The sequence below is a fragment of the Oryzias melastigma genome, linkage group LG8, assembly GCF_002922805.2.
Source record: "Oryzias melastigma strain HK-1 linkage group LG8, ASM292280v2, whole genome shotgun sequence".
In the NCBI taxonomy this organism is placed as follows: domain Eukaryota; kingdom Metazoa; phylum Chordata; class Actinopteri; order Beloniformes; family Adrianichthyidae; genus Oryzias; species Oryzias melastigma.
In genome coordinates, this window is record NC_050519.1 from 17,589,550 (window position 1) to 17,616,087 (window position 26,538).

The following is a 26,538-nucleotide window of genomic DNA, read 5'->3' on the forward strand; positions in this document are numbered from 1 at the left end:
AATGTTTGTCACGTTGACATTCAGTTAATTTGTGCTGGTAGAAAAGACTTAAGGCTTTCTAACTGGTTTTAGGAATCAAAGCAGAAGCATCACAGAAATGTAATTTCTTAAAGCCTAACTCTTACATCTGAGTAAGATGAGGAGTTTTAAATGTGAACATCTTTTTTGTCAAATTCTTACAATGCTTTACACCAAAAATAGTCTGAAAAGACACGTCTGCTTGCTCGGTACTGACTTTTTTTAAGGAAAATGGTGAAATATTAGAGGAGAACATAAAAATCCGCTCCAACTAATGTATCAACGTCATCGAAGAAAGAGTTTTGCTTCAGGAGGACCTAAATAGCTACAAGCAGTACATGTTCTAACTTCATTCTTTTAAATCTCTTTTGCTATTTCATTTTTCCTAGAATGAACATAGGTCCACACTGTTTTGCTTCCTTAGATAGTCAGCTTCTTTTGGCAGGTGTTAAAATCTGTCAAAGCTTTCTGTCCAAGTGAAGCTGTTACAGTTCCATTTGGATGAAAATTAATCTTCGAACCAAAAAAGACAAACAAAAACATAAAAAAATGTAAGCATCATCTAATATTAAAAACAAAATGTAGTTAGTACCATATTTTTGGATTATAAAGTGGACTGGACTTTAAAGGCACATTAAGTAAAACAAAACTGTCAACACTTCATGAGGCTCCTGACTACGGTACCCATAATGCACCTAATAATACAAACCATCAAGCGGTGTAGCTACTAGTTAACCAAAAAAGAACTAAAACATTTTGACAAATTTTTGAGCACTAAATACAGTGTTCCCTCATTTATCTCGGAGTTCACTGTTCATAAAAAAAACAGTGATAGGTGAAACCCGCAAAGTAAAGGCTGTAAAACCCCCTCACTAAACACTTCATACACTTTTCTTAGACAAACATGAACATTTTTACATGTTTCTCTCTTTCTTAAACTCTTAAAGTGCAAAACTTATAGAATCAGAACTAGACATATAGCATTACCTGTGAATGTGGCCGCTAAAGATGCCACAGCTGATAGCTGAAAATGATGAAGCTGAGCACTAAAATGCAGAAGCTGATAGCTGAAAACCCTGAAGCGGAAAGTTTGCCAAAATATTGGCTAAATGCCAAATTAGCAACAAAAAAAAGCAAAAATATGTCTAATTTTGCTACAGTAGCTAGCTTGATGCTAAAGAATTAGCTAAACTCCTAATTTGCCTATAGAACTTAAGAAGTGTCTAATTTTGCCAAAACAACTAGCATGATGCTAAAATATTAGCTAAACTCAAGATTTGCTTAAAGAACTTAAAAATGACTACCTTTGCCAAAAACAGTTAGTATGATGCTAAAATATTAGCTAGGCTACAAATGAGCTTAAAAGGCTGGAAAAATGTCTAAATGATCTAAAAACAGTTAATATGTTGCTAAAATGAAAGCTGAACTCCAAATGACTAAAAGTAGTTGCTGAAGATGCTGAAGCTTTTAGCGTAAAATGGCGACACAATTGACTTTAATTGCTAGAGGGATTTTCTGAAAATCCAAGTTATTTGCAAAATGTTAAATTTGCTAAAAGTTGAAATTTCACTAAAAAGAGAGCTGAAGTTTACCTACATTTCTGAAAATGTGTATTAAAATTGCTTAAAAATCCCTAATACGTGACAATTTTGCAAAAATATTTACTTAAGTATGAGCCAAACTTCAAATTAGCCCCAAAAGAACCTCAGTAGATGCCAAATTAGGTTAAAAAAAAACTAGCTTGTTGCTAAAATGCTAACTAAATTCCAAAATAACCTAAAATTCCTCCATAAACTTATTTGGTCAAAAACATTAGCATGTTGCTAAAATATCAGGTAAAATTACTTTAAAAGATGAACACAGCCAATGAATATATTTAAAGGTTTGTTGCTAATTTACTTAAAGTGTTTAAAGATTATGGGCATATTTTGCTCAATTTTTGATACCAAGATTGCTAAATCGCTGAAAGTGTGACTGAGTTTTTACGTGGCGAAAAACGTATAGAAAGGAGCAGGAGACTCGCTATATTCACGAAATAAAAACATGATTTGTATAAATGTGGAAAACTGACAGCATTTGTCACACAGAAAACTTGGTCAACAGCCAATCAGGTCGCAGTACACAGTCCGCTTTGAAAAAAAAAAAAAAGTATGCAAAATGACACAAAAAAAAACAAAACAGCGACACGCGAAAAGTGAACTGCTATGTAGCGGTGAAACACTGTAATCAAAACTTGGTTATTAAGGTCAGTAGCACTTCCAGAATTCTTCCATAAGGTGCATCGGATTGTTTTTGAGAAAATTAACAACTCAACCTGGAGCAGTTAAATAATACGGCAAATATAAAGAAGTGCAAATTACAAAAAGCTTTTAAAAGTCTCCCCTGTTCTACTTTCATTTGGGTCAAAGTTCTATTGGGTAAGAGTGCCTTTAAACGAGCTACTGTTCTAACTGTGAATTGTTGTCTGATCTGCTCAAGTGAAAGTAAACCAAATAGAAACTATTCATATTTTGGCATTCCTGGTATATTTGTGGAATTTGGTTCTGACCCAAAAACACTGCTGTAACCACGACCTTCAACACGGGGGACACAGAGCAGTCTAGTCATGGATGTTGAGGGCCGTCTTGAACTCTTTGTCAAATGTCTCTTTTAATCTCTTGCCCTTCTCCAGGAATTCAGCATTATCCTGCAACGGAAAAGACGTTATTTTACCAGCGACTACTTTTTGTCATCCATGTCACAAAGAAAACAGTATTTATGTTCACATACCCGATTGTAACGACCACAGTTGGTAAAAATGAGCTGGACGTCAGATTCAAAATGGCCGACAGTCTTGTATTGGTAATTCTGAAGATTGTCTGCAATTTTGCCCAGCCACATTGGAGTCTTAACAAAATGCCCGTAGTTTTCCAACTGCAAACATCCAATTAAAGGCACTTTAGATCAACAGTATGTGTCTCTACACGAGATTGTTCAGCAAAGGTATGAAATGAAACACATACGTAAAGCTCTGGGTCTGTGTCAAATAACTGCTCACTGTCTGCGTTGCTCAGGAACAGGAGCAGATACTGGCATTCCTGTGAACAAGACCAGAGATGAATGAGAGATCATGAAACAAGCCCACCAAAAAGAGAGAAATACGGGCCGCTGCTAACCACAATGTGCTGAGACATCTGACAGGACAAGACGACTTCCCTCTTCTGCTCGTCATCGTAGCGGCTGTTTTGTATGGTTTTGAAAATGCAGAATGTGCACATCCATGGCGTGTTGTCACTGCAGTTACACACACACACACGCACACACACACAAAACAAAGACATCAGAGTCAATGTCATCATGCAGGAGGATAATATCCTGCTTTCTACTTCACTATACTGTAACTCCACTGGTTTGTGTTTTTTCCCTCTGCTCTACCTTTAAAACTCCTAAAGACTGATGTATCTTGTGTTTTTGGTGTTTTTAACATGTTTTTGTGGGTTTTTTCTCATGATGGAGGACATTGAGCTAATCTTAAAGTTTGAGCTGGTATTTGGCTCAAAACTAATGGTTCGGATCATGCTACGGCTTTAACCTTTCAACACCTGAGGTTTAAACTAGTTGATGTTCAAACTAGGGCTGTGAACATTAACTCGTTAACGCACGTGATTAATCAAAAAGAATTAACGCGTTAATATGTATCAACACAAATGAATCGAAGAAAAAGTCTTTTCGTTTAAACTCGGCGGATCAGGCCTCCATGGCGTGCGTTAAAACCTTCATCGGGTATCATCCTGCTTATCCCATGGTCGCTTACAAAATATTAAATATTCAATAAGTTTTTATGACTTTATTCTGACTATTTTTGTGGTTCAGATCACTTTTTCACCAAAAGTGGACTATTTGATCAGTGATCTGGTGCCATACTGTACAAATAAATTTTACCTGGTAAAACATTGTGATTAATCGTGATTAATCCCAACACAAAAGTGCGATTAATCAGATCTTTTTTGTAATTGATTAAAAGCAGAAATTAAAAATAAATGTTCTAAATGTAGAGTTTCGTGTGTGATTTCATATTGTGATTATTCACAGATTTGGTCGGCAAATACTGAGACTAAAAAATATGTAGCGATTAATCGCGATTATTTTTTTTCAGGTTTGCGATTAATTTTTTAATTTTTAGATGCTCATCCCTAGTTTAAACCCAAAATCTTTAAAACACTGTAACTTTTCAACCGTTAACACGATCAACGTAATTCCAGTAGATTTTTAAGGAGAAAACACTGGAGCTCTGATGTTAAAGTGATAAAGTCATGCTTCGGATTATTTTTTGATCAGTAAAACGGAAAAAAAAATGACAAAATAACAAGATTAAAGTTTCCTTTCTTTAATTATTAAATTTGTTTACTATCCACAAAATATATACTCTAGAAAAAGTAGATTTTGCATGAAATATTACTCAAATATATACTTAGAAGGTATTATTTTGAAAATCCATTTAAATACCAATATGATTTATGAACTAAAAATAAAATTCCCCAGACCATATATGGAGCATTAAGGTGGTCTAGTGTATAATTTATGCAGATTTTTCTATTTTGTACATAAATATGAATTAAACAATCCTAGATCAGGTTCTGTTTTAGTCAAACTCACCTCATAATCGCTTCTCCTATACGGGGAAGGTGACAGTTCTGGTGGAAGGATCTGGGACAGTGATCACATACGACTAGATCACCCACATTTTTACAGATGTAACACTCGTCGTCATTTTTTTTATCTTCCTGCAGAAATAAATAAATAAATTACAGATCTTGACTGAGACTTCATTCATTTCTAAAAGTGTACATTCCATTTCTCTTCGATGTAAAATAGAACATTTAATAAAAACATTTTTTTAAAACAGCTTGTCTAAAATGGATTGAGTGGCTCACCTCGTCTTCTAGCTTTGCCTTGCAATTGCTGCATTTGCACAACAGTGAGTGGAGTGACAAAACCTTTTTCTGCAAAATAAAAACAAATCTATTACAGTGGAGCAAATTATTCTTCAAGTTAATCCACATGAATGTTCAATATAGATATACTTGAATTGTGAGAAACAGAATGTAAAAAAAAAAGAGAGTCCAGGATATTCTTTGTGTTTGTGTGTTTTTGCTCTTTGGACATGTAAAGCAGTTTCTGATTTGTGCTTACAAAAAGTGCTTTATAAATACAGTTTATTGACAAAAAGACTGTTGAAGCAGAAGAATATCAAAACTAGTCTTTTTCTCTAGTTTAAATATGTGGATAGCGCTGTCGATTCGTTTTGCCTGCTCGGACAGCAAATTTGTTGCTCACTTCCTATCAAACAATGTGTTCCAAAAAAGCTCGCCACAAGTGGGAGGAGCTACAAACTAATGTTTTTAGCCTGATCGCTACATGGAGCAACAAACTAATGTTTTTATTCTGATCGCTACATGAGCTAACAGCTAATGTTTTTAGCCTGATCGCTACATGGAGCTACTAGCGAATGTTTCTAGACTGATCACTGTATGAGCTAATCGCTAATGTTTTTAGTCTGATCGATACATGACCTAACAGCTTATGTTTTTAGCCTGTTTGCTACATGGAGCTAACAGCTAATGGTTTTAGCCTGATTGCAATATGGAGCTAACAGTTAATGTTTTTACCCTGATTGCTAAATTGAGCTACCCACTACTAATTTTAGTCTGATTGCTACATGGCGCTAACAGCTAATGTTTTTAGCCTGATTGCCACATGAAGCTAACAGCTAATGTTTTTAGCATGGTCGCTACATGAAGCAAACAGCTAATGGTTTTCACCTGATTGCTACATGGCGCTACCAAATAATAATTTTAGCCTCACGGCTACTTGGCGCTAACAGCTAATGTTTTTAGCCTGATTGCTTCATGAAGCTAACAGCTAATGTTTTTAGCCTGATTGCTTCATGAAGCTAACAGCTAATGTTTTTAGCTTGATTGCTTCATGAAGCTAACAGCTAATGTTTTTAGCCTGATTTCTACATGGTGCTACCGACTAATAATTTTAGCCCAATTACTACATGGAGCAACCAACTAATAATTTTAGCCTGATTGTTACATGGAGCTACCAGCTAATGGTTTTAGCCTGATTGCTACATGGCGCTACCAACTACTAATTTTGGTCTGATTGCTACATGGCGCTAACAGCTAATGATTTTAGCCTGATAGCTACATGAAGCTAACAGCTATTGTTTTCAGCCTGGTCGCTACAGAGAAGCAAATAGCTAATGGTTTTAGCCTGATTACTATATGGAGCTACCAACTAGGAACACCAGGAAGATGATCCCAAAATGCTACCTGACGTAGCCTAGCGTAGCATTCCCCTAGTGCATGTTTTTTTTCTCAAAAAACTAAAAATTAGAGTACAAATAATGTTTGTAAAATATTTCGGCTGTGATTTTTTTAAAAATATTTTCTGCACCATGTTGTGCAAGAGCTGCTAACGCGCTGCCTGCAGGTACCTCAAGGAGAACGTTGAGTGGTTGTCCATTGTGAATAATGTCCTTCCTCCAGGTGTCGTCAATCTGAGACGTTGCTGCCCTCACAAACTCCACAGGAGTCATCCATTCATCTTCGGTGCGAATACTGCGCCCACGACTCCCTGAAAGAGGAACAATTGAGCCGAACGTTTCCCAACTGACAACAAAACAGAGGCAGGATTTGTCCCTGCAGTTGGAAGGATGGTTTACCTGTTAAGAACCTGTAGCGGTGTAAAACACCTGACAACTGTCCACATGAGACCGCAAACGTAGCAGTGTCTTTGTCTGGTGGGTTCCCCGGTTGCGTGCTTGATACCTCCATTTCTGTGCGAATAAAACCAAAGATTCGTAAAAATATTATTTTTTTTAAGAGTAAATCATATGAAAACGTTTTTTTATTATCAAGATTTTTCTCTTTAATCTTTTAAGATTGGAAAATGATAACCTGGTGCGACACAAAATACTGCTTAAATGCTATTTAATCTGGTGGGCCATGAGAACACTGGGAATTATCTCTTAGGTATGCAAATAAATGTCAAAAGAAAACAACTAAACAAGAAAAGCATGCTTTAAGCTTACTTAGTTTTGTCCAAAATTATTTGTCGAAAAAAAATTTTTGAAGAAGACAAGTCAAAATCCAGGTTTATTATTGAGATAAACTACGTAGTATTTAATTTAACATGTCAAATCATATTGGGAACACTATATTGGAATAAAAGAAATTTGGGGGAAAAAAGGTGTTCTTTCTAAGATCTTTTGGGGTTTCTCTTTTTTTTAAACAGAAGCAGTTGGTGCTCCACTGTTTTTCAGATTTATGAAGCAGTGATTTTTATGTTGGTTCAAATAGGTTTAGGCATTTTATTTTTATTTTATTTATACCATTATCACAACTTGACCATTTTGTGTTACACAATTGGATTTAAAAATCCCCATCCATTCATTTGTCTAATCCATCCATCCATCAATTGGAAGGAAGACCAGGGGTCAACTAAACTGAATAAAAAGCTTAATACAACCCAGTTCTTTCCATCTAGGCTAATGATCAATCAAATAAGGTGGAGGTTGAATGTAATGCTGAATTTCCCAACTTCACTAAGACATTTCCCAGAGTCACCTGAGTCATCTGTGGAGCTTTCTTCGTCATCGGATGAACTTTGCTGCTCCGGGTCATCGGCTTCATCTTCATCGGGATCAGACTCTAAAGGTTGTTCAAACAAAAACCACAAGTTGAAAGATCAACCCTGCAGGATGTCAGCATACTGTTTGACAGTTAAAAAAATATTTCACTAAATATGCTCTATCTTATAGGAGGACAAAAAAAGGAACAGGAACAACACAAAACGCCATTAACTAAAAAGGACTGCTAACTGTTTCTGACTGTACATAACAAACTGCATCCACTGCTGTGTGTAGTTAACATTCTAATGACCATTTGTTGCTGAAATCATTTCACTTGGAACTGCAAACTGAGGCACACAAGATGGTGGGTTACACTTTTGAAAAGCCAGCTAATCAAAAGCCACTTCCTCTGAAATGAACCAATCAGAAGAAGCATGGCAATAGCAGGGGCGGTGCATGATCTGAAACAGCTGGTTTTAGAAAGCAGTTGTTCTGAAAGGAGCACGGATCATTAAAGTAACAAACCTTGGCTGGGGGTGGTATTCCTTTTGGAGAAGAGAGACTTCTTGACCTGCTGAACAGAAAGATAGTTAGTCACTGTACAATGACTAAACACTAAAGGGACAAATGTTTTTTAATCATTTTGACCTTTTTACTTCTGTTCGTGAATGTGGCTGATTTCAAGTGACCTTCCTGGGAGGAATTACAATAAATAAAGTTTGATTAAAAAGCAAATTTTAAGTAAATGTTGGGGAAACAAGGAGAAGTTAGAAAACATGTACCTGAATAAGTTTTCCGAGGGTGATGCCCGTACACCGAATACTCGTTTTCCAGTTCCTGGAGCTCTTCTTTCCAGCAAACTTTTCAAACTCAGAGGGAGTGAACCATTGCTCCATTGCTTGGATGCATTTTTCGCCTGTAAAATTTGCACAAAACGGAAATAGTAAAGGAAATTAGGGAGGCATGATTAAACTCTGCTTCACAGGTGTGTAGAAAAAGGGTTTTCTCCCCTCCTGAGAACTTATTTTTTGCATTATAATGTTTACGATCATCAAAATTGTTGAAGAAAACAGAACATTAACAAAGAAATGGCCCTTAAGTCAACCTATTGTTAGCAGGAATTGCTATCAAATATTTGGAAGAAACTGCAACAAATCTTTACAGCAATGTGAATACATTCATACACATTTATCCTTAGAAAAGCTTTACAAGTCCCACTCTGATCTTTTGAGCTGTTGTCAAAGCGTTCCAAGTGATCTTTTAATTATGATTATGCTATTTTATACAAAAAAACAAACCTGCATCATTTTAAAGCACGTATTTTCTGCAGAGCGGCAGTAACTGACACATGAATCTAGTCATCTACAAGTTAATTTTTTTCAATCTGCTTCTGATTTCCAACAATTTGAACAAAAAATACACAAAAATTTTGAATTTTAGCTCAATTTTCTTCATCTATATCACATGTGTCAAAGTCAAGGCCCGGGGGCCGGATCCGGCCCTCCAGGTAATTATATCTGGTCCTCCAGATCATTTTATTTTATTTCTATTAATGGCCCGATGTTATCTTGAGCTTATTTCTAACTTGTGTAATTTTGACTAAATATATTTTTATGGAGGGTAAAATATTGAAAGTTATTTAAGGTTTAAGTTGATTTATAATATTCCTGCCTTGCATAAGTGTGTTAAAATGTTAGGGTTTTAAAGTTTTAAAAATTGGCATTCTGATAGCTTTTTGGACCATTTTGGCATTTCTCAAGATTATTTTAGGCTGTTTTGGAGTTTAGCTTTATGCTAGTTGTTTTGGCTAATTTAGGCTTTTTGGGTATTTTGGAGTTTTGCTAATATTTCAGCTACATGCTAGTTGTTTTGGCTAACCTACCTAACCTTTTTTTTTTTTTTTTTGTTTTTTTAGGCAAATTTAGCATTTAGCTAGCATTTTTGCTGGCTATTAGCTTCAGCGTTTCAGCTATTAGCTTTAGCATTATTAGCTATCGATTTCAGCATCTTCAGCTATCAGCACTACTAGCATTATCGCAGGTAATACTATATATCTAGTTCATAGTTATGTTAAAAAGTTACAGTTTTAAAATGTAGTTTTAAATGTTCAATAAACGTCTATCCTGCTTGGCCTGAAACCTACGGTGGATTTTGGATTTTGGCCCCTTGTGCGATTGAGTTTGACATCCCTGGTCTATATCCTCCATCATCAGAAAAATGCCACAAGAACACGTTAATAACACCCAAAACACTATTTTTTTCCCGAAGTCTCTAAAATGTCAAACACATTTCCCACAGTAAATTTGAACAAGCAAAGAAAAATATATATCATCATACTACCACCACTTCATTTTATGTTGTTGTTTCTTTTAACACTAGACAAATCAGACAAAAACACTGATGTTTAACCTTTAGCTAGCTTGTCCCGGATGAGCATTCCCTCCATCTCTCCGCAGGTCACAGGCAGCTGGTGCTTAAAGATGGGCCAGTCCCAGATCTTCTCTCCTTTTTTGGGGGAAGCTGGAGAGACAAAAATCCAGATTTTGATACACAGTTACATATGTGTTCCTAAAGACATGGTTTGCAACAAGCAACAATGTTGTCAGGAAACTCCCACAGATCTTTGAACACCATTCCCGGCTCTTGTTTGGTATGAAAATCGTACTTTAGCCTACAGTGTAAATATTAACACTTTATGGTTCACTTTTTAGGATATTTTTAATGTACAGAAGTGACTAACCAAAAGCTATTTTTTTGGATTTCTTCTGACGTGAGGTCATCTGGGATGATGCATCAGGCTGCTCTTCATCGCCACATGCACTCCTGCTTCTTTTCCTCTTGTTTTTCCCAGAGCTGGCCTCCTTTTTTTCCTTTTTGGCTTCTTCCTCCTTTTTTTCCTGTTTGGCTTCTTCCTCCTTTTCAACACTTTGAGGTAATTGTTCGTCGAATTGAAAAGACCCTGTGAAGAAAGGTGACACCGTTCATCCCTTTTGACAACATGTTCATTTCTTCCTTTTGTTTCTAACAATCAAATTCAAGTTGTGTTTTCGAAGCATCTCACCGTCCAGGAGGCTTTCGTGCATCTTTTGAAGGACGCTGTATTTGTTTAAGATGATTTCTTTGAAGACACACCTCCAGAACGAATGGATGTTCTCTGACCCCTCCTTCTCCAGCCAGTCTAAGATATCATAGATGGCCATTTGCCTCTTGTTTTTGCTCTTCATTTTGATCACTTTCTGCATGAAAAGAATTGTTGGAATGGACATCATCAACTTCACTGATGAAGATTATTGGGCAAGTTTCTGTTAGTCCATGTAGAACAAGCAAACACATATTTATTTATTTAAACTTCTGGGTCTTTTTGTGTTTAAACACTTAAACAATACAAGTTTTGCCATAGTGCAGATATTTCAAACACATATTGGTTGATACAATTAAAATATTTATTAAAAAACATGCTTTCTTCTGTAAAAGAATAAAACAGTCAAAAATGTAGAAAATTGATAAAATATTGTAGTTCTTTAAAAAAGCACTGGAGGCAGACTCCTAAGGGAAAAAACAGTAATTTTCTACTGGCTTCATTGTTTAAAATATATGTCAAATTGCTTTAATTTTTTTCCATCCTAAACCCTCCGCTTGTTGAAGTCAACCCCCGTACCACTTGAAAATGGGCTCGGGAAAATCTGTCACCATGCACCACTTGAGGCTTCTGATTGGTCAGTTCATAATTTGAATAATTTGCAATTAGAAAAAAAAAAATAGGATTAGCGAGAACACGTTGAAAACAGGTAGTCAGATAAGAACGGTTAATCTAAAAAATATAATGACTGAGTAATGGCTGCTTATTTCTCAAGAGAAGTCTGAGACTTTGTTTTTTTTTTTTTGGAGCTGGCGGGTACTTCCTGTTTGGAATGTGAGGGGGAGGAGTCACTCAGTCCAGTTCATATTTACAGTCAATGATTACTGATGAAATCGGGGTGCCCTTGATAAATCAGTTGCTTGTAAGCCAAGTAATTCAGATTTAATTTGAGCTCAAAATACAACTATATTTGAGTTCTTTGCATGATAAGATCAGGAGGCAAAAGATAAAGTGTTTATTATTAAATATGGCTGGTAAAAACGTATTTTATTTTGAGTGAAAAAGAAAACTTAATGTCCTTTCATGTTCCAAAAACATGTATTTACTAAACTAAATAAGAATTGGCTCAGAGAAAAAGTACTGAGAGAAGGAAATGATAAGTGCATGCAAGTAAATGACTCATTCAGATTTATCCAGCCAAGTTTGCCTCAAGCGCTTATTCAATCTGATTCAAGTAGATTTCAACAAAACCTTAAACTTCCTGGTCATTCGAATGTGCGGTTTGCGTTTTTTAGATCATATTTGTGTGTTTTTAGAATGATTTATTGACATCAGAAGTTTTGAAAGGCTCAAATAGGGGAAAGACAGAAGGGTTGCTGGGAAAACAGCGGGGCAAAAGGCTCTTGGGAGTTTGGAAAATCTTTAATTTTGATCCATTTTGCGCGGTTTTCAGAACACACCACAGAGGCTCTGCACGTGTATTATTACAACCATATTACCACCATAACACTGCTTCCGTTAACGAAACTACTTTAAATAAAGATTTGCGTTTCCCGCCTTTCTCTCTGCCCCCATTTAAAACTAGGGGGCGTCTGCCCAAACACGACGCTTACCTTGTATTTGTCGTCCGGGATGAGGTCGTTGTCTCTGAGCTGGCTGAGGAAAATCTGCGGGTTTTCCATGCAGGACAGTTCGGTTTTATGAGAGTGGAAGAAGCGCAATAATTTACCGGGGTTCCGCGGGTCGTCCATGTTTACGACGTGGAATCTCAGTGGGGGAAATAAAAGAATAAAAAGCACAAAAAGTCGCAAACGCACGTAAATGCAACCTTAAGACCACCGCGTTAAAAGCTACGAGCTCGTTCCAGCAGCTTTTGAAGAGGAGGCGAAAACGTTTTGCAGACGGAAGCTCTTCCTGGACAAACTTGAGGCCCTCCTACCTCTGATGATCGGAAAGCGAAAGTAAACATGGGGGATGGATTCCAACTCCGGACGGTCTGATGTCTCCCCGGACAAAACTTTCTCTATCAAACACAGTTAAATGTTTAGAGTCACCTAATTAATCAGTATTTTGTCTGTTTAGCTGTACATGTGGAGCTAAACTTTTGGCAACTGAAAACAAATGTGTTTAATTCCTGAAATTATAGTGTTTCCCTCTCGTAGAAGTTGATTTTTTTATTTAACAAAATATATTGCTTTTTTTTTCATTTCACAGTATTTTAGTAAGTTTTGCAATAAAGCAACTATTGCAAATATATATCAAATCCACATATATATACACCACAGTTAAACAAAAATGCAAGTTAGAAAGGTAAATTCATAAATTAAAGTAATGTTTTTTTTTCTGTGAACCAGATAGTAACTGGAAAAAATGTTGTTTCCTAAAAACACAAGTTAAAAAATGTTTATTTTTCTAAAAATTGAACTAAAAATGTTTATATCTTTTCTTATTACTAAGTGGTGCACACCAGCTAGTTACCAGAATGTTTTGTTTCACCTCAATTTTTTAGAATTTTTTTTTTTACTTTATTTTTTCTTTACCTCAAAGTCCCTTTAGGGCAGAGGTGGGCACACTTTTTGACTCGTGGGCCACAAAGGATTCTAAAATGTGATAGAAGAGCCGAACCAGAAGTTTTGGTAATCAACCTTATAAGAGAAAGAAATAACCTGGAATCTGGACAAAAGCATACTTCAATTTTGATTGAAAATCCTTGTATATTTTTTTTTCATAAAAGGATATTTTTTATTTAACAACTGTGGCTTTTGTTCTTATTTTAGAGCCAATTGCACCGATGGGTTGATGTCCATCAGGGAAAACGCAAATTAAAGAAATGCTGCATTCATGTGCCGTTAGAATAACCGGAAAAATGACAGTTCGACTTAGAAAACACATGAACATCAGAAATGCAAATTGGCCAAAACAGCTAGCATGTAGCATAAATGTTAGCTTAACACCAAAATAGCCTAAAAAATAGGAAAACGCCTAAATTAGCCATAAAAAGCTAACATGTAGTATATATGTTAACTCCAAAATAGCCTAAAAAAACTGGGAAAAAGCCTAAATTGGCCAAAAAAAGCTAGCATGTAGCATAAATGATAGCTTAACTCTAGCATAGCCTAAAAAAATGGGAAAAAGCCTAAATTAGCCAAAAACAGCTAACATGTAGCATAAAGATTAGCTAAACTATAGAAAATAGCCAAAAAAAATCTTAGTAAATGCCAAAATTAGTCCAAAAAGCTACGTAATGCCAATTTTGTTTAAAAATTAAAAACTTAACTTTTTAACATAATTATGAATAATAAAAAGGCAGAAATATCATTCCAGAATATTAACTTAAACCTAAATAACTTTCAATATTTTACTCTCCATAAAAATATTCATTCATTCATCTTCTTGGCCGCTTCTTCCCTTTCGGGGTCACGGGGGTGCCGGAGCCTATCCCGGCTACTGATGGGCGAAGGCGTACACCCTGGACAGGTCGCCAGTCCGTCGCAGGGCCACATAAAAATATATTTTGTCAAAATATTCAAGTTCATCAAGCCTTGACTTTGACACATGTGCTCTAGAATATATAATTTAAAACATCCCCATTTCCAATCCGTAAATAAATATTAGATAATCGTAATAAAACTGTTATTTCATTTAAAGAATAAGCATGAGGTAGATTCATTGTTTCTTATTTTTTACTGAAAATGTGGCATTTCTTGTTTTGTTGTCTTTCTCAGTCAGACTGAGAATCATAGTTTTGATCAGATTCCTCCAGGTCATCGTAGACGACGTCTCTGTGCTTCTCCTGGCAAATCTCTACGACCTTCAGGACCTTTGCGAGGCGCCGGTCCAAGGCTGACAGGTGTGGTTCAGAGAGGAGCGGCGCCACGACTGCCAGAGGATCCGCAGCCAGAGATTCACGCATCACCTCACTCAAACGGAAGTCAGGGCGGGACAGGAGGCGCAGGCGCAGGAGGGTGGAGCGACGGATCCTTCAGATGCAGCAGGAGTGTCACTGTGATCCTTTCCAAATGAAGACTGATGCTACGTTCACACCGGGCATGTGCGAGTTCAAGAGTGTGCTGAACGTGGGTTCTTTAAATCTCTTTTAGGAAGATTATTTTCTCCTCCATGGTCAATCATTTAAATGGTTAAGTGAACTGTAAAGGGTGTTACCCAAATGTCACTACCAAATTTAAGTCCATTATTGGTCAAAGTGCAACCTGATTTAACTTTCATCACACCTTTAATGGCTACACGTTTTCAACTCGCGTTTAAGCGGACACTTTTAACGAAAAGTCTATGCACATGCGTGTAGACCAGAGATTTGGGCTTACGCGTCGGGGACGCCCAGAATTTTTTAAGTCCAGTCGTCGACTTTAAGTTCAAATCAGGCGTTCATGGATCGCGTGCTGTAAGTTCAACCGGTTAAACTTTTTCACGCTAAGATGCAGCAACGGAGCTCAGTGACCAATCAGGGCGGGGCTGTCCCTGGACAAAGGCAGCTGCCAAGGGCGCCATCTGCTGGAGGTGCCGTCAAATTACAATGATTAGGCCATATGGCTCTTATTTTGAAGATGCTCCAAAGTTGAAAGTGTTGAAAGACATTTTTTTCCTTATCCTGAGGGAGGGGTTTCATTTTATCTTTTACATCTTTATTCTCTGGGCTTTTCTGTTCAACCAGTAGGGGGCGCCAGTAGTTCATATATTTGGTGTATTCCTAAATATGAAGAGATTAATTGTTTTTAAATGTCTTTACTGCTGTAAATGTTCAGTTATACATCTTCTCATCTGATTTCTTTTACGTATTATGTTAAATCATATTGTTTATCATTATTTCAGAAGCTGTGAACAGGGCCAGTCTTCAATCCGGGATTTGGATTTGGTAGCGCCGTGTGTGTGGCGAATGCTCGTTCTTGAACACACCACACGCGGCCCGTGTGAATGCAGCAACAGAGCCTGAAAGTAGACTTGTGCAGTGACGCGTGGACACCAGAGTTTTATATGTGGAAGCCAAAATGTAAATAAACACACCCTTTATTGACTTTTCATTCAAAGTGAACAGTGGAACGCATGTTTCCAAGCCCGGTGTGAACGTAGCATTACAAGAAGAACATCTAGAATTACCTGCAGCACTGTTTGAGAGGTGCTAAGATTGAAGGCTCGTCCTGAGAATGGCGTCCAAACCTGAAGATATTAGCAGCAGCTTTTCAAGCTGATACGATCAAAGAAAAAGAGAAAAAAAAAGAAAAGGTTTGAAAGATGGTACTCACGCCCGCCCGTTGTCTAAGTGAAGCAAGAAAGTCTGATTCCCAAAACTCTCAAAGGTCTCATAGTGATGTCTGTCCATGTTGCCTTTAAAGAACACAGTGTTTTAATCGATCATAAATATCCAAAACATATAGAAGATTTCGTTTTTATCTAAATGAAGGAATGTAAGGAACATTGTAAAGTATTTGTCAGATAATTTCCCCGCATTGCAGTACTTTTCAATTAAGGCTTATAAAGTAAAATTTACCAGGAAAATAAATCATAAAAGAATAATCAGGAAATCAAAAATATCTACATTTAAAGACAGTAGGTCATGGAATGAAAAATAGGTGGAAAATGATGTTGATTTGGGAGAAGATTTTGAGTGATGTCTCAAATCTCTGAAACTATTAATTCATGACAAAAATGCTTTTTCAAGGAGTAAAAGTTCATGAAATCACGTTTAATTTTTTTTGTTACATCTGACCCTGCCAAACCACAAAAAAGACATTTCACTTTTTGTGAATATGTGCTAAAGTTTCATGTCAAGAAACGGCTGAAGGAACTCACTCATGAGATAGTCCAGCACGGTCATGTCGATGAGATCCACCAGTCTGGAGCCGTGGTTGTAGGGCGGCGTTTCCTTCACCTTGTCACAGTAGGCGGGGTTTGTTTCCCACCTGACGGAGCAATGGAGAGAAAAAAAATGAATCCCAAGTTGTGTTATCTGAAAGTCCTTTCTGATCTGTGTATGCTTTCAAACTATTTTCAGGTATCTTTTCATTTTTACTGAAGTTCTGAGCATGAAGTTCTTCTTTACCACCACTAGAGGGCAGCAAACACCCACTGTTGTGTCAGGGTAAGACCATGTGGCAAAAAAGGGACAGGTTTGAATTTGTTGTGTTTACACACTGTGCCAGCTTGGTGCGGCTGTAAGAGCGTCGCCACGGTGACCTCCACGACCTGCGAGGAGCGAGGGAGAGGTCGGGCAGCATGGTAGCCATGGAAACTTCTAGGGCGTGCGGCCGTCCGCACACCGGGTTCTCTGTTGAGCAGTAGTACTCACACTGGCCGTAGAAACAGACGTTTCCGGCTGATGGAGACAAAGACGACACGACTTGAGCGGAAGTCTGAGATGTTGAAACGCAGCAGACTCGGGGTTTACACACAAACCAGGAGAGGTGAAGAAGGTCTTCGCCAGCCGGCGGTCCGTGGTGAGCTCTCTGACCTCTGAGGTGACGTTAATAAGTCGACCGACCACAGGAGGGATCCTGTTGAAGCCCAGAACTCTGAGGTAGACAGAGAAATATCTCAGTTTGTCTTAGTCTGCTCTGGGGCCCACTGTCCTCATTATCTGTACCTGTCCAGGTGAAAGGCGGCGATCTCTGCGTTGTGCCTCTCAAAGTCTGAGAAGTAAAAGAGGTTGGTGTCCGTTTCGGCCTCTCGGGATTGTCTGAGCGGACACAGAGGCATTTGGTTTTACGACAGGGCTTCCCCTCAGACGGGGCTGGACGGCGAGGTCTTTACCTCATGGGCTTGAGCAGCGCTTGTCCGTAATTGGGGAAAGTTACCAGCAGTTTGAGCTGCGTGCCTCCTGTCTTCTGAACTGACGAGCCAGAACATACAAAGTTTATTGTCCAGTCCAGGACTGCAAGAACCATGTTTTCACAATTCTTCCTTCTTATTGCACATTTGTGGAAAACTTTCATTTTTTACACACCGAGAATCTGGTAAAAATGGATTGTGGGCACAGTGAACCACCTATGGGCTCAAAATAAGGCCGTAAAGTTTCGTGATCCCAACTACACGTTTTCACATAAATCTAGTTTCATCCTGCTGCAAAATAAATCTGCCTAAAAAAATGGATTTTGCAAATGTGTAAGAAAGGATCTGCATTTTTTAAATAACAAATTGAAAATTTGGAAATTTACACAACTTTTATTATCTGCTGAAATCGTAGCCATCTCCCATTTTATTTCCAAATTTCAGGATTTCCCTTTGCAGCCAAGACTGTCTACAGTACATTCCTCTCGGCCATTTTGACCCTTAAAAGTCTGCGGAAGGACGGCGGGAAGCCACGTGCTCTCTGATTGGACAGTTTGATTTATGGCCATCCAATCATAAAGACGCAGAAAGACGGATGGAATTTGCAAATGTAACTTTAGGAGCTGCGGGCAATTTTTAGCTTCACATCTGACAAAAAAAAATGCTTGACAAAAAAAAACGTATTTCACAAATGCTAATATTTAATATATGCTGCGGTATGATGAGACTAAATTTACGTGTGAACATACAGTTACAGTTACAAATTTTTATAAACTTTTTTGAGCCCGTACAGACTAAAAGATAAAATGGTTGCTATGGAAAAATAATTTTTTATCTTTTTATTCTTCTTGAATTTGTTACATGCAGTTTTGACCAGGAGGCGGGAGCAGGGGAGGAGTGTTGGAGTTTTTTAATTTCTGAAAAACAAAGAAAAAAACAGTACTTATTTTATATAAGTTTATGCTGAATATTATCTCTATTCCATTTTTTTGTATTTATAAATCACAAATAGCATAGGTGATATTTTATATCCTGCAAGGGTTTAGTTTTGCTTTTAACGTAAATCTTCAAGCAGTAATCTTTTTTTTCAAAGATCAGAGTAGTTTTTGGATATAATACAAAAAAATGTCTTTTTCAAATAAAAGTTCAGATAAAACACTGAAAAAAATCTAATTGAAGGATTCCTGTGGTGACTTACCGCTACTTGTTAGACTTCAAGGAAAAGATGACCTAGCAGGAGAAAAACGCGCCTTTAGCTGAGATTAGTGCCTAATTTGCAGTGTCTAACACGTTTTCATCCATTATTCATGCAGCAGCTGCAGAAGACGCAGGCCTGCCGCTTCAGAGGAGCAAACACAAACCCAGCATCTGCGCGCTCTGATGCCGTCGTGTGAATCTTTGTGGTTGTGTGCAGATGGCTCGCTGCTCGCTGCTGTTGGGGTAGCACATGTTTGTGGGAGGATTTGGATGCATGACCTTACAACAGTAGAGCGTGTCAGCTGCCAAAAACGGAATGTTTTATCATCCAAGAGTATTTTTCAGATGCTGTTTGGAGAAATGTTGGAGAATTTTCTGGCCAACAAAACATCAGTTATGCTGCACATGTTTTTTTCTTTTCTTTATTATTTATAGCAGAATTCAAGGATTCTTCTGGCTTTTCTCTATGTTCTTTTGCCTTCTGTGTCCTTTGATTTGCAGCATCACATCATGTTTCTCTCTAGTACCTGAAAGCAAATGCATCTTTTTTTTTGACAATGTGTCTGAGCCAGTTTACAGTAAAAACAATAGAATTATCAGGAGAAAGAGGGTTGAGGCTCATCAAGACTTTTTTCTATTAAATTGCTTGAAATAAACCAGTTCTAATCTAATCTAATCTAAGAACATCCTAAATGTCGAGACAGCAGCAAACATAAATCAATTACAGTTTTTAAAGAATTGTAGAACACTGAATAACCTGTAAAATAATTCTAAAAGTAGTTTGGATGAAGAGAACGGTTTTTTAAAACCATAAAAGTCTTAAGACCTAAAACAGGGAATCAAACTCACTCGCAGAACACACGTTACGTCACGGGCCGAACAGGGTAATAAACATTTATAAAACAATTTTTAAAACTGAACTTTTTAACATTAAAAACAGGGAGTAAAATGATTCCAGAATAATTTAACTTAAACCTTAAATAATTTTTACATTTCAAGTTTACATTTAAGTCATGACTTTTTTGTTTTTGCGTGAGCTTTTTAAAGTAATATTGTTACGCATTTCTGAGCGCTAGCAGCTCGCCGCTAACGTAGCTGACAGGCGAGTGTTGATGACATCATCGAGTGCTAGTAACGTCCAAATTTGGAGACACTATTTTCCATAACTCTCTGCTTATAGGCCTAAACATAGAGGTGGGGAGAAGACTTAGGGATTGGAGGAATTCGGATTGAACTGTGATTATTGGTATGAAATAGCCCTAATACTGCGTTTTTCTGGACCACTTGCCTTCTTTGGCTCAAACCAAGTTTCCAAACCCTGAAGCTGATGACACTCTATGACAAATAAATCAATCCAAATGTGGAGGAACAGCAGTCCAGTTTTCATACCTGTATTCTACTGAAAACCTCAGAAATTCAGTTCAAGAGGTGGATGGTCACTTGAGCAATCCATCACAGCTGAGCTGGGAGAGTTTTGCAGAGAAACAAGGTCAAGTGTGAAAGCATGACGGATAGGTTGTCAAGATACATGAAAACTGGGATTAAAAATTCAACAAATATTGATTTGTGTGTGTGTGTGTGTGTGAAATCATTTGGTTTCTGGTGTTACAATAAGTTCCTGCTTCCTCTTTATCTTCTAAAACTCTGAAAAATATATTTTTGTTTTCTGCTTCTATTAAAAAATTAGTTTATTTTAATTTCAGTTTAAACTATTTTAGTAGTTTATTGAATCAATCTTGCTATGCTTTTAGGAGCTTAGAATATAAATGAACATTCTTTTAAAGTCTGTCTTTGCTCGTTTCAGTCTAGCTCCACCTGCTTCCTCGTTCTCTCTCTTTCGGCTCACCAGCTCCGAGGATGGGTTGTGTTGCCAAATAGTGAGTCAGCTGGTCCAGGTTGGAGTCTTTCCTGTCGTACAGCTCCCAGCGAGTGATGCCCAAGTGGAACCGCAGCCAGGGAGGGTGAGTCTCCTTATCGCTTGTCCAAGTGATTTTATCATAGCCGTCCTCCTGACTGGCGCTTTGCCTGGAGGGAAAGATGAACAATCAGAACCACAAACGTGCTGAATTTTGTGGATTTTTTCAGAATAAAGTGGTGCTTTCATGTGTCTGAATGAAAACGTGTTTCACTGAGGCTCTTGGAGAGAACACATGAAAGGGTTTTCTTTGTTCCTAACAACACACAGCTGTCCTACACACTACAACAAGCTTCAGGATGTAAAATGACTGCTATTGCTTTAAAATTGGAAAAAGAAAACTGTGGGGTTCCGCAAAGCTCATTATTAGGACTACAGATTCTTCTTTTTTTAATAAATATTTTAAATCAGAAATATATGCAATTATTTTAAATTTGTTGTCAATGAAAAATGAAATAAATTCTAGTAAAGTTTGAAAAAAAAGACTTTTGTTTGATTTTGGTTCTATCAAGAGATTAAAAAAATATAAAGCTATAATTAAATAGGGCTCTCAGGATAAATATGACAGACACAAAACAAATTACAGAATTTTTGTCAGTTGATCCAATGTTTTATTTTTTCAGTGAAGTACACATAATATTTAGGCATATTATTTCTACACAATAAATGTTAAATTCTGCATTTTTGTGTGCTGGTCCCAAGTCCGGGTGAAAGCAGAGGGTTGTACAGGAAGGGACTCAAACGTAAAAACAAGCCAAAACCCAATTCAGTTGTTAAAATCATGAACAGAACTTTCATTTTGGACCGGCTATGGCAACAAGAACCGCCATTGGAGCTGTTGACCTACAGGAGATTAGACAACTGTCCAGAAGCATGTTTGTAAATAGGAAACGATGAGAGTACAGGACCTAGAGATTGATGATTGAAAGACAAAAAAGGTGGAAATTCAGGGATTTTGCTCAATTGGAAGGATTTGAGCTAAAGGATAAATTCTGGACGGAGAATGAAGAAGGGGTCCAGAGTATCCCTAGAGGGTAGAAGTTGGTGATTGGAGCAGACTTTGATGGTTTTATGGGTGAAGGAAACAGAGGTGATGAAGACATTTGGTGTTCAGAGCAGGAACAAGGACAGATGATGGCGAATTTCGCTAAAAGGTTTGTAATGTCAGTGGTGAAGACATATTTCTAGAAAAGAGAGGCGCGCAGGATGACGTAGGAGTTGAGGAATGAGCAAACAAGTTGATTATGTCTTGTTCCAATGTAAAAATTGGAAATGTGTGCTTTGAAAGAGTGCAGCCAGACAGCACAGGACGGTGGAGCGATGATGACTCAGCGAACAGCAGAGGATCAAGTCAAAAAAAGGAAGATTTCAGTGTAGCATTAATGGAGGGGTTGAAACAAGTTTTAGGAGGTTGAGATGACTGAACATCTGCGGCTAAAGTGCGTTGGTACCCCAAATGTGGTGATCGGCTTTAGTGACCCCTAAAGGGAGTAACCTGAAAGCCCCAATAATCCAAATTCACTAAGGCTATAAGCTAATAGTCAATAACTGATAAACACATTTAAATAGAGAACACAAAGAAATGTTTTTTTTTTTTTGTTTTTTTTTTTGCTTTTCTTTCGTAATTTTCATCATTGGTTTATTTTTGTTGAGTGTGGAAATAAACACAGCCAAATAAAATACTGTATAAAGTGCGTATTCTACATTCTTTTGCATTTGTGGCCTTGAAATAAACAGTAAACCTGATGCAAAACTCATAAACTCCTAGAACAAAATGCTAAAAACATCATTTCAAGGTCTGCCCTTGTTGGCCTTTGATTTACTCTGCAGCATTATTTAAAAATGCAATGAAAAAGTTGTGAAATGTTGCTTTCATTTTTGGAATAATGCAGCTTAAACTTAATAAAACATTAATTTTTAATAAAACCTCAATTTATTAGTTTAATGAAGCATAAAAAAGCTCAGATTTAAAGTACAGTTGTTCTATTGTTGTGTAACTCCACAGATTTCTACAGTTTTTTTCCTTTTTTCTTAATAACTTACACGGAGAAACCAGACAACAAAAAGGATGTTTACATGCAGCTGCATCACATTCTCAAAGCCCGAGAAAAGCTGCAGATAAAACCTCAAATCCCAACGAGCCGAGGAGGAAATGTGGAGGATTGAGTGCCAAAAGCAAAACGGATGAAAAGAAGGATCAAGATTAAACAGTTTCTTCCCGCTTGATCATCAAGAGGAATGTGGTTTGATGATCCGATGAGCAGTGGAGGCTGGCAAAGATGAAAAAAAAGTTGTGTCACGCAGGCAGCTGTGGCTCTCTAGCACGATTTTCACGAGTTACTCCCAGTGATTTATTAACTAAAGCTCATTAGCCTGTAGAGCTATTGGAATGCCTGTTAGGGTGAAAACTTTCGGTTTAGCTTCATTGAAGAACATTTTCAAAGTCATTTCAGCTTTTAGTGATCTTAAGTTTAGCTTAGATGTTACTAATTTTTACTCACCATTCACTGTCATGAGGAAGAAAGTCTTCCTCTTCTTCCTCACTTCCTTTTTCCTCTTCATCTGTTTTGACCCTCAGCAGCCAATCATCTTGCTGCATTGGAGGGCGTGGCAGGTTATAGAGGGGATGTCTGAACAGCTCCTCCAGTCTGGAGCGACCCTTCCCCCTCTGGTTTAGGTTTTGGAGCCTCGTTTGTTCTTTTTCTTCGTCTGTCTCAGCTCTGAGCGCTTCTTCCCCGTCGGGGTCAAACGCGTTCGATTTCCGGGGGGCACTTGGCGGTTTGTGTGAGGAAGAGGCAGCAGGCGACGAGGAGGACTGACGCGGTTGAGGATCTGTTCTTGGAATGGAGGAGGTGGAGGAGGCGGGCGGGGTGCAGGCGGTCTGGAGGACTGAGAGGCAGAAACAGGCCAGCAGGAGATGAAGAGTGAGAGACAGACACGCCAGGCCCAGATAGATGGAGCGCGTGGATTGACCCAGGTTCCGTTTTAACATGCTGGGATAAAAAAAAATGGAATTAGGATCACCTGTAAACTTAGAAATGTGAAGAACATGAATCAGTTTAACAACATTTTCATTGTTTGGTAAAATACAGTTCTGTTTCAATAATTACTTTCATACAGTCACGGTAAAACCTCAGGATATGTTAGATAACTACTAAAATACTACATAGCGCGGGACTAGTGTCCTGGATTTTAAAAACAATTGGAACACCATACTCACGACTTTTCTTTCATTTTTCTAAAATGTGTACATTTTATTAAAATGCACAATTTTGTAATGTAGTGACGCAAACTAGTTTTCCACATGCAATGTGTTAAACGTGGGTCTTCAACAAGCTTTTATCTTATGGTGTTTGCACTGGATTGTTGGTGCCCAATACTAGCACATGTGCCTACGCACGTAGAGCACTTATGGGCTTCCTCTAAAGCGCTATATAAGTATACGCCATTTCTGGAGCAGAGCACTGGGATCCAAATGCCTCCAAATGAAAAATCCTTACGACGTGTCTGGGTCTCACCTCCTTCATTACTTACCCTTATGTGTTTAAGATTACAACCTATTGCCTACAGTAAAAAAATATGCTTGAATTTTTCCCCAGTGGATTCACAGAGTGGTGTACGATCTTAAAATTTCGTATGGGACGTGTGTGTGCTGCTTACAGATTTGCCCAATTTGCCACCAATGTGCTGCCCCCTACATGTTAAACGAGGTATTACAGTTGAATTTTGTGTTTGGTTTACTGGTGTAAGTCCCACGTCATTTCAGAAGTTCCACGTCATCATGCTCTGCAGCTCCACTATAAAAGCCCCGCCCATCTCTGAACGCTCGACATAGAGAGTTGAAGCTCACCCCGCGATGCAGAGACCGAGAGCGGTGCAGCCCACCTTACAACTCAGACAGTTTTGGAGCTAATGCAGTGAGCGTTGGAGCTAACACCATGAGTATTGGAGATAATGCTTAGAGCATTGGAGCTAACGCCGAAAGCCTTGGAGCTAACGCCGAAAGCGTTGCAGATAACGCTTAGAGCATTGGAGCGAATGCCGAGAGCGTAAGAGATAACGCTTAGAGCATTGGAGCTAACGCTGAAAGCCTTGGAGATAACGCCCAGAGCGTTGGAGCTCTCCCTGTGGCACAAGAGTATTGGAGCTAAATCCCAGCCAAGAGCATTGGAGCTAACGCTGAGAGCGTTGGAGGTAATGCAGAGATTGTAGGAGCCAACGGCGAGAGCGTTGGAGCTAATGCCAAGAGCATTGGAGCTAATGTCGAGAGCGTTGGAGCTAACGCAGAGCCAGCTAACACAAGATAGCTAACGCAGAGAGTGTTGGAACAAATGGTGAGAGCGTTGGAGCTCTCCCCACGATGTGAGAGCATTGGAGCCAACACCTTGCAACACATAGCACGGCTGAGTTCACTCCAAGATGCTGACATTGAGAGCTGCAGAGGTCGTTCCACTTCGCCAGGCGCTGGAGAGGTAGCTTGCTTGCCAAACCGGCCCTCGGGAAGCTGGCTGGCTGGTAGACAGAGAACCGCTGTGGGATGGGGAGGCAGCATGCTTGTACCCCCAGAACGTTTTGTTTTTTCTCTTTTGTTTAATTTTGATCGAGACAATAATAAAAAATGCTTTCGTTACGTCAAGCTAATCTCACTGTCACTGTCAATCACAAATCCAGACCACACCTCCCCGCTTAGCCCGCCTCCCTTAGCCCCGCCCCCTTTATTTTTGCATTTTTCAAATATGGACTGAGAGTGGAGTCTGCCTCCAATTGTCCTGTTGTGTTACCTGTAAGATGCAGCCGCTCCTTACTAAAACGTTTATGGGCTCAGACAACCCAAAAGTAACGAATAAACCCCCCACACAAGTGCATGTGACTGAGGTTTCAATGATGAGCATTTCCTTATGTTTTTTTGATGACTGGCACACACAAGCAGCTGCATAACGGATATAATGACTTTACTTTCTCAGGTCGTCTAAAGATTATCAGTTTACTACAGGAAGTTCAGGCGGTGCGTAATCTCACATTGAATTTTAAATGAAGAGCCCTTGTTTTACTGTAATATCCCATCTAAATGCTGGATGTGCTGCTTAAAATGCAAAACCAGCCCCTCTCCGTCTTTGAACGGCGCTGCGCTGCATTTTAATCAGCGCATGAAGGGTTCAGTGTTCGGGGCAAGGCGCTTCTGATGAGAAACTGGAGCACAGAAGACGCTCAGAGATTTAATCTTCATTTAAAACAGGGCTTTTCTTGAAGGAAAGTTGATATTTTTCATTCAGGTTGCTGGCAGAGACATTTATATTGAGTAGTTAAGTCAAAAACTTTCAGGTAATCTTTTTTTTTGTATAATCATCAAAAGAAAAAGGCTCAGCAAGAGAATCAATACATTATTGAATAATTTGCTGCTCCCAGATTCCCTGTGAGGAGCTGCAGATTTGAGGAATTACTTACATCTTCAAGAGACTTTTTCTCTCCCCTCCGTCTCTTCCGCTTGTCTTCTGCTGCCAGTGGGACAGAAAGTCACAGCAAATCTTTTGACTCTGTTCGACCGCTGTGGTTAGTGTGTGTTATCGTGCGGTCACTGCAGTGCAAACAGTGCTGGTGACCTGGGTCAGGATGACCCACAAACAGGGGCCTCGTGTGAACTTACAGGCAGTGGGAATCAATGAGAAATCCCAGACAGGCTGGTGTTATTGTTGCATCAGCGATGACAGACGTGGCAGGTGAACGCAAGAGGAAACTGTCATCAACCGTTCAGTATAGCCTGCTGGCATTATGAGAAATAGTCTTAACATACAATACAAACATGCATAGAGCAGAAAACATGTTTTTTTTTATGAAAACAATGCCATTATTTGTTAATTTATATAAAAAAATAAGATGTAATGTTCCACTGGATTAAAATAAGCTTCTGTCCTTGAAAATTTTCACACC

General features: G+C 38.4%; 2 protein-coding genes across 2 annotated transcripts; both read right to left on the reverse strand.

The window, feature by feature from the left end:
• Window positions 1–2,520: 2,520 nt before the first annotated feature.
• On the reverse strand, window positions 2,521–13,744 carry sp100.1 (SP110 nuclear antigen, tandem duplicate 1). Its single transcript, XM_024271292.2, has 16 exons — window positions 12,329–13,744; window positions 10,698–10,872; window positions 10,377–10,595; window positions 10,046–10,156; window positions 8,419–8,552; window positions 8,285–8,329; window positions 8,162–8,207; window positions 7,632–7,715; window positions 6,728–6,841; window positions 6,500–6,639; window positions 4,932–5,000; window positions 4,654–4,781; window positions 3,174–3,291; window positions 3,021–3,095; window positions 2,788–2,931; window positions 2,521–2,704 (listed from the first exon to the last, which is right to left on the reverse strand). Exons 1-16 carry the CDS (start codon window positions 12,464–12,466, stop codon window positions 2,618–2,620), a joined length of 1,827 nt encoding a protein of 608 aa, XP_024127060.1. The 5' UTR covers window positions 12,467–13,744; the 3' UTR covers window positions 2,521–2,617.
• Window positions 13,745–14,376: 632 nt separating this feature from the next.
• Window positions 14,377–26,193, reverse strand: LOC112146151 (extracellular serine/threonine protein kinase FAM20C). Its single transcript, XM_024271834.2, has 11 exons — window positions 26,056–26,193; window positions 23,112–23,603; window positions 20,542–20,720; window positions 17,481–17,559; window positions 17,314–17,406; window positions 17,127–17,242; window positions 16,866–17,046; window positions 16,524–16,633; window positions 15,977–16,058; window positions 15,831–15,890; window positions 14,377–14,695 (listed from the first exon to the last, which is right to left on the reverse strand). Exons 2-11 carry the CDS (start codon window positions 23,600–23,602, stop codon window positions 14,437–14,439), a joined length of 1,650 nt encoding a protein of 549 aa, XP_024127602.1. The 5' UTR covers window position 23,603; window positions 26,056–26,193; the 3' UTR covers window positions 14,377–14,436.
• Window positions 26,194–26,538: the final 345 nt, after the last annotated feature.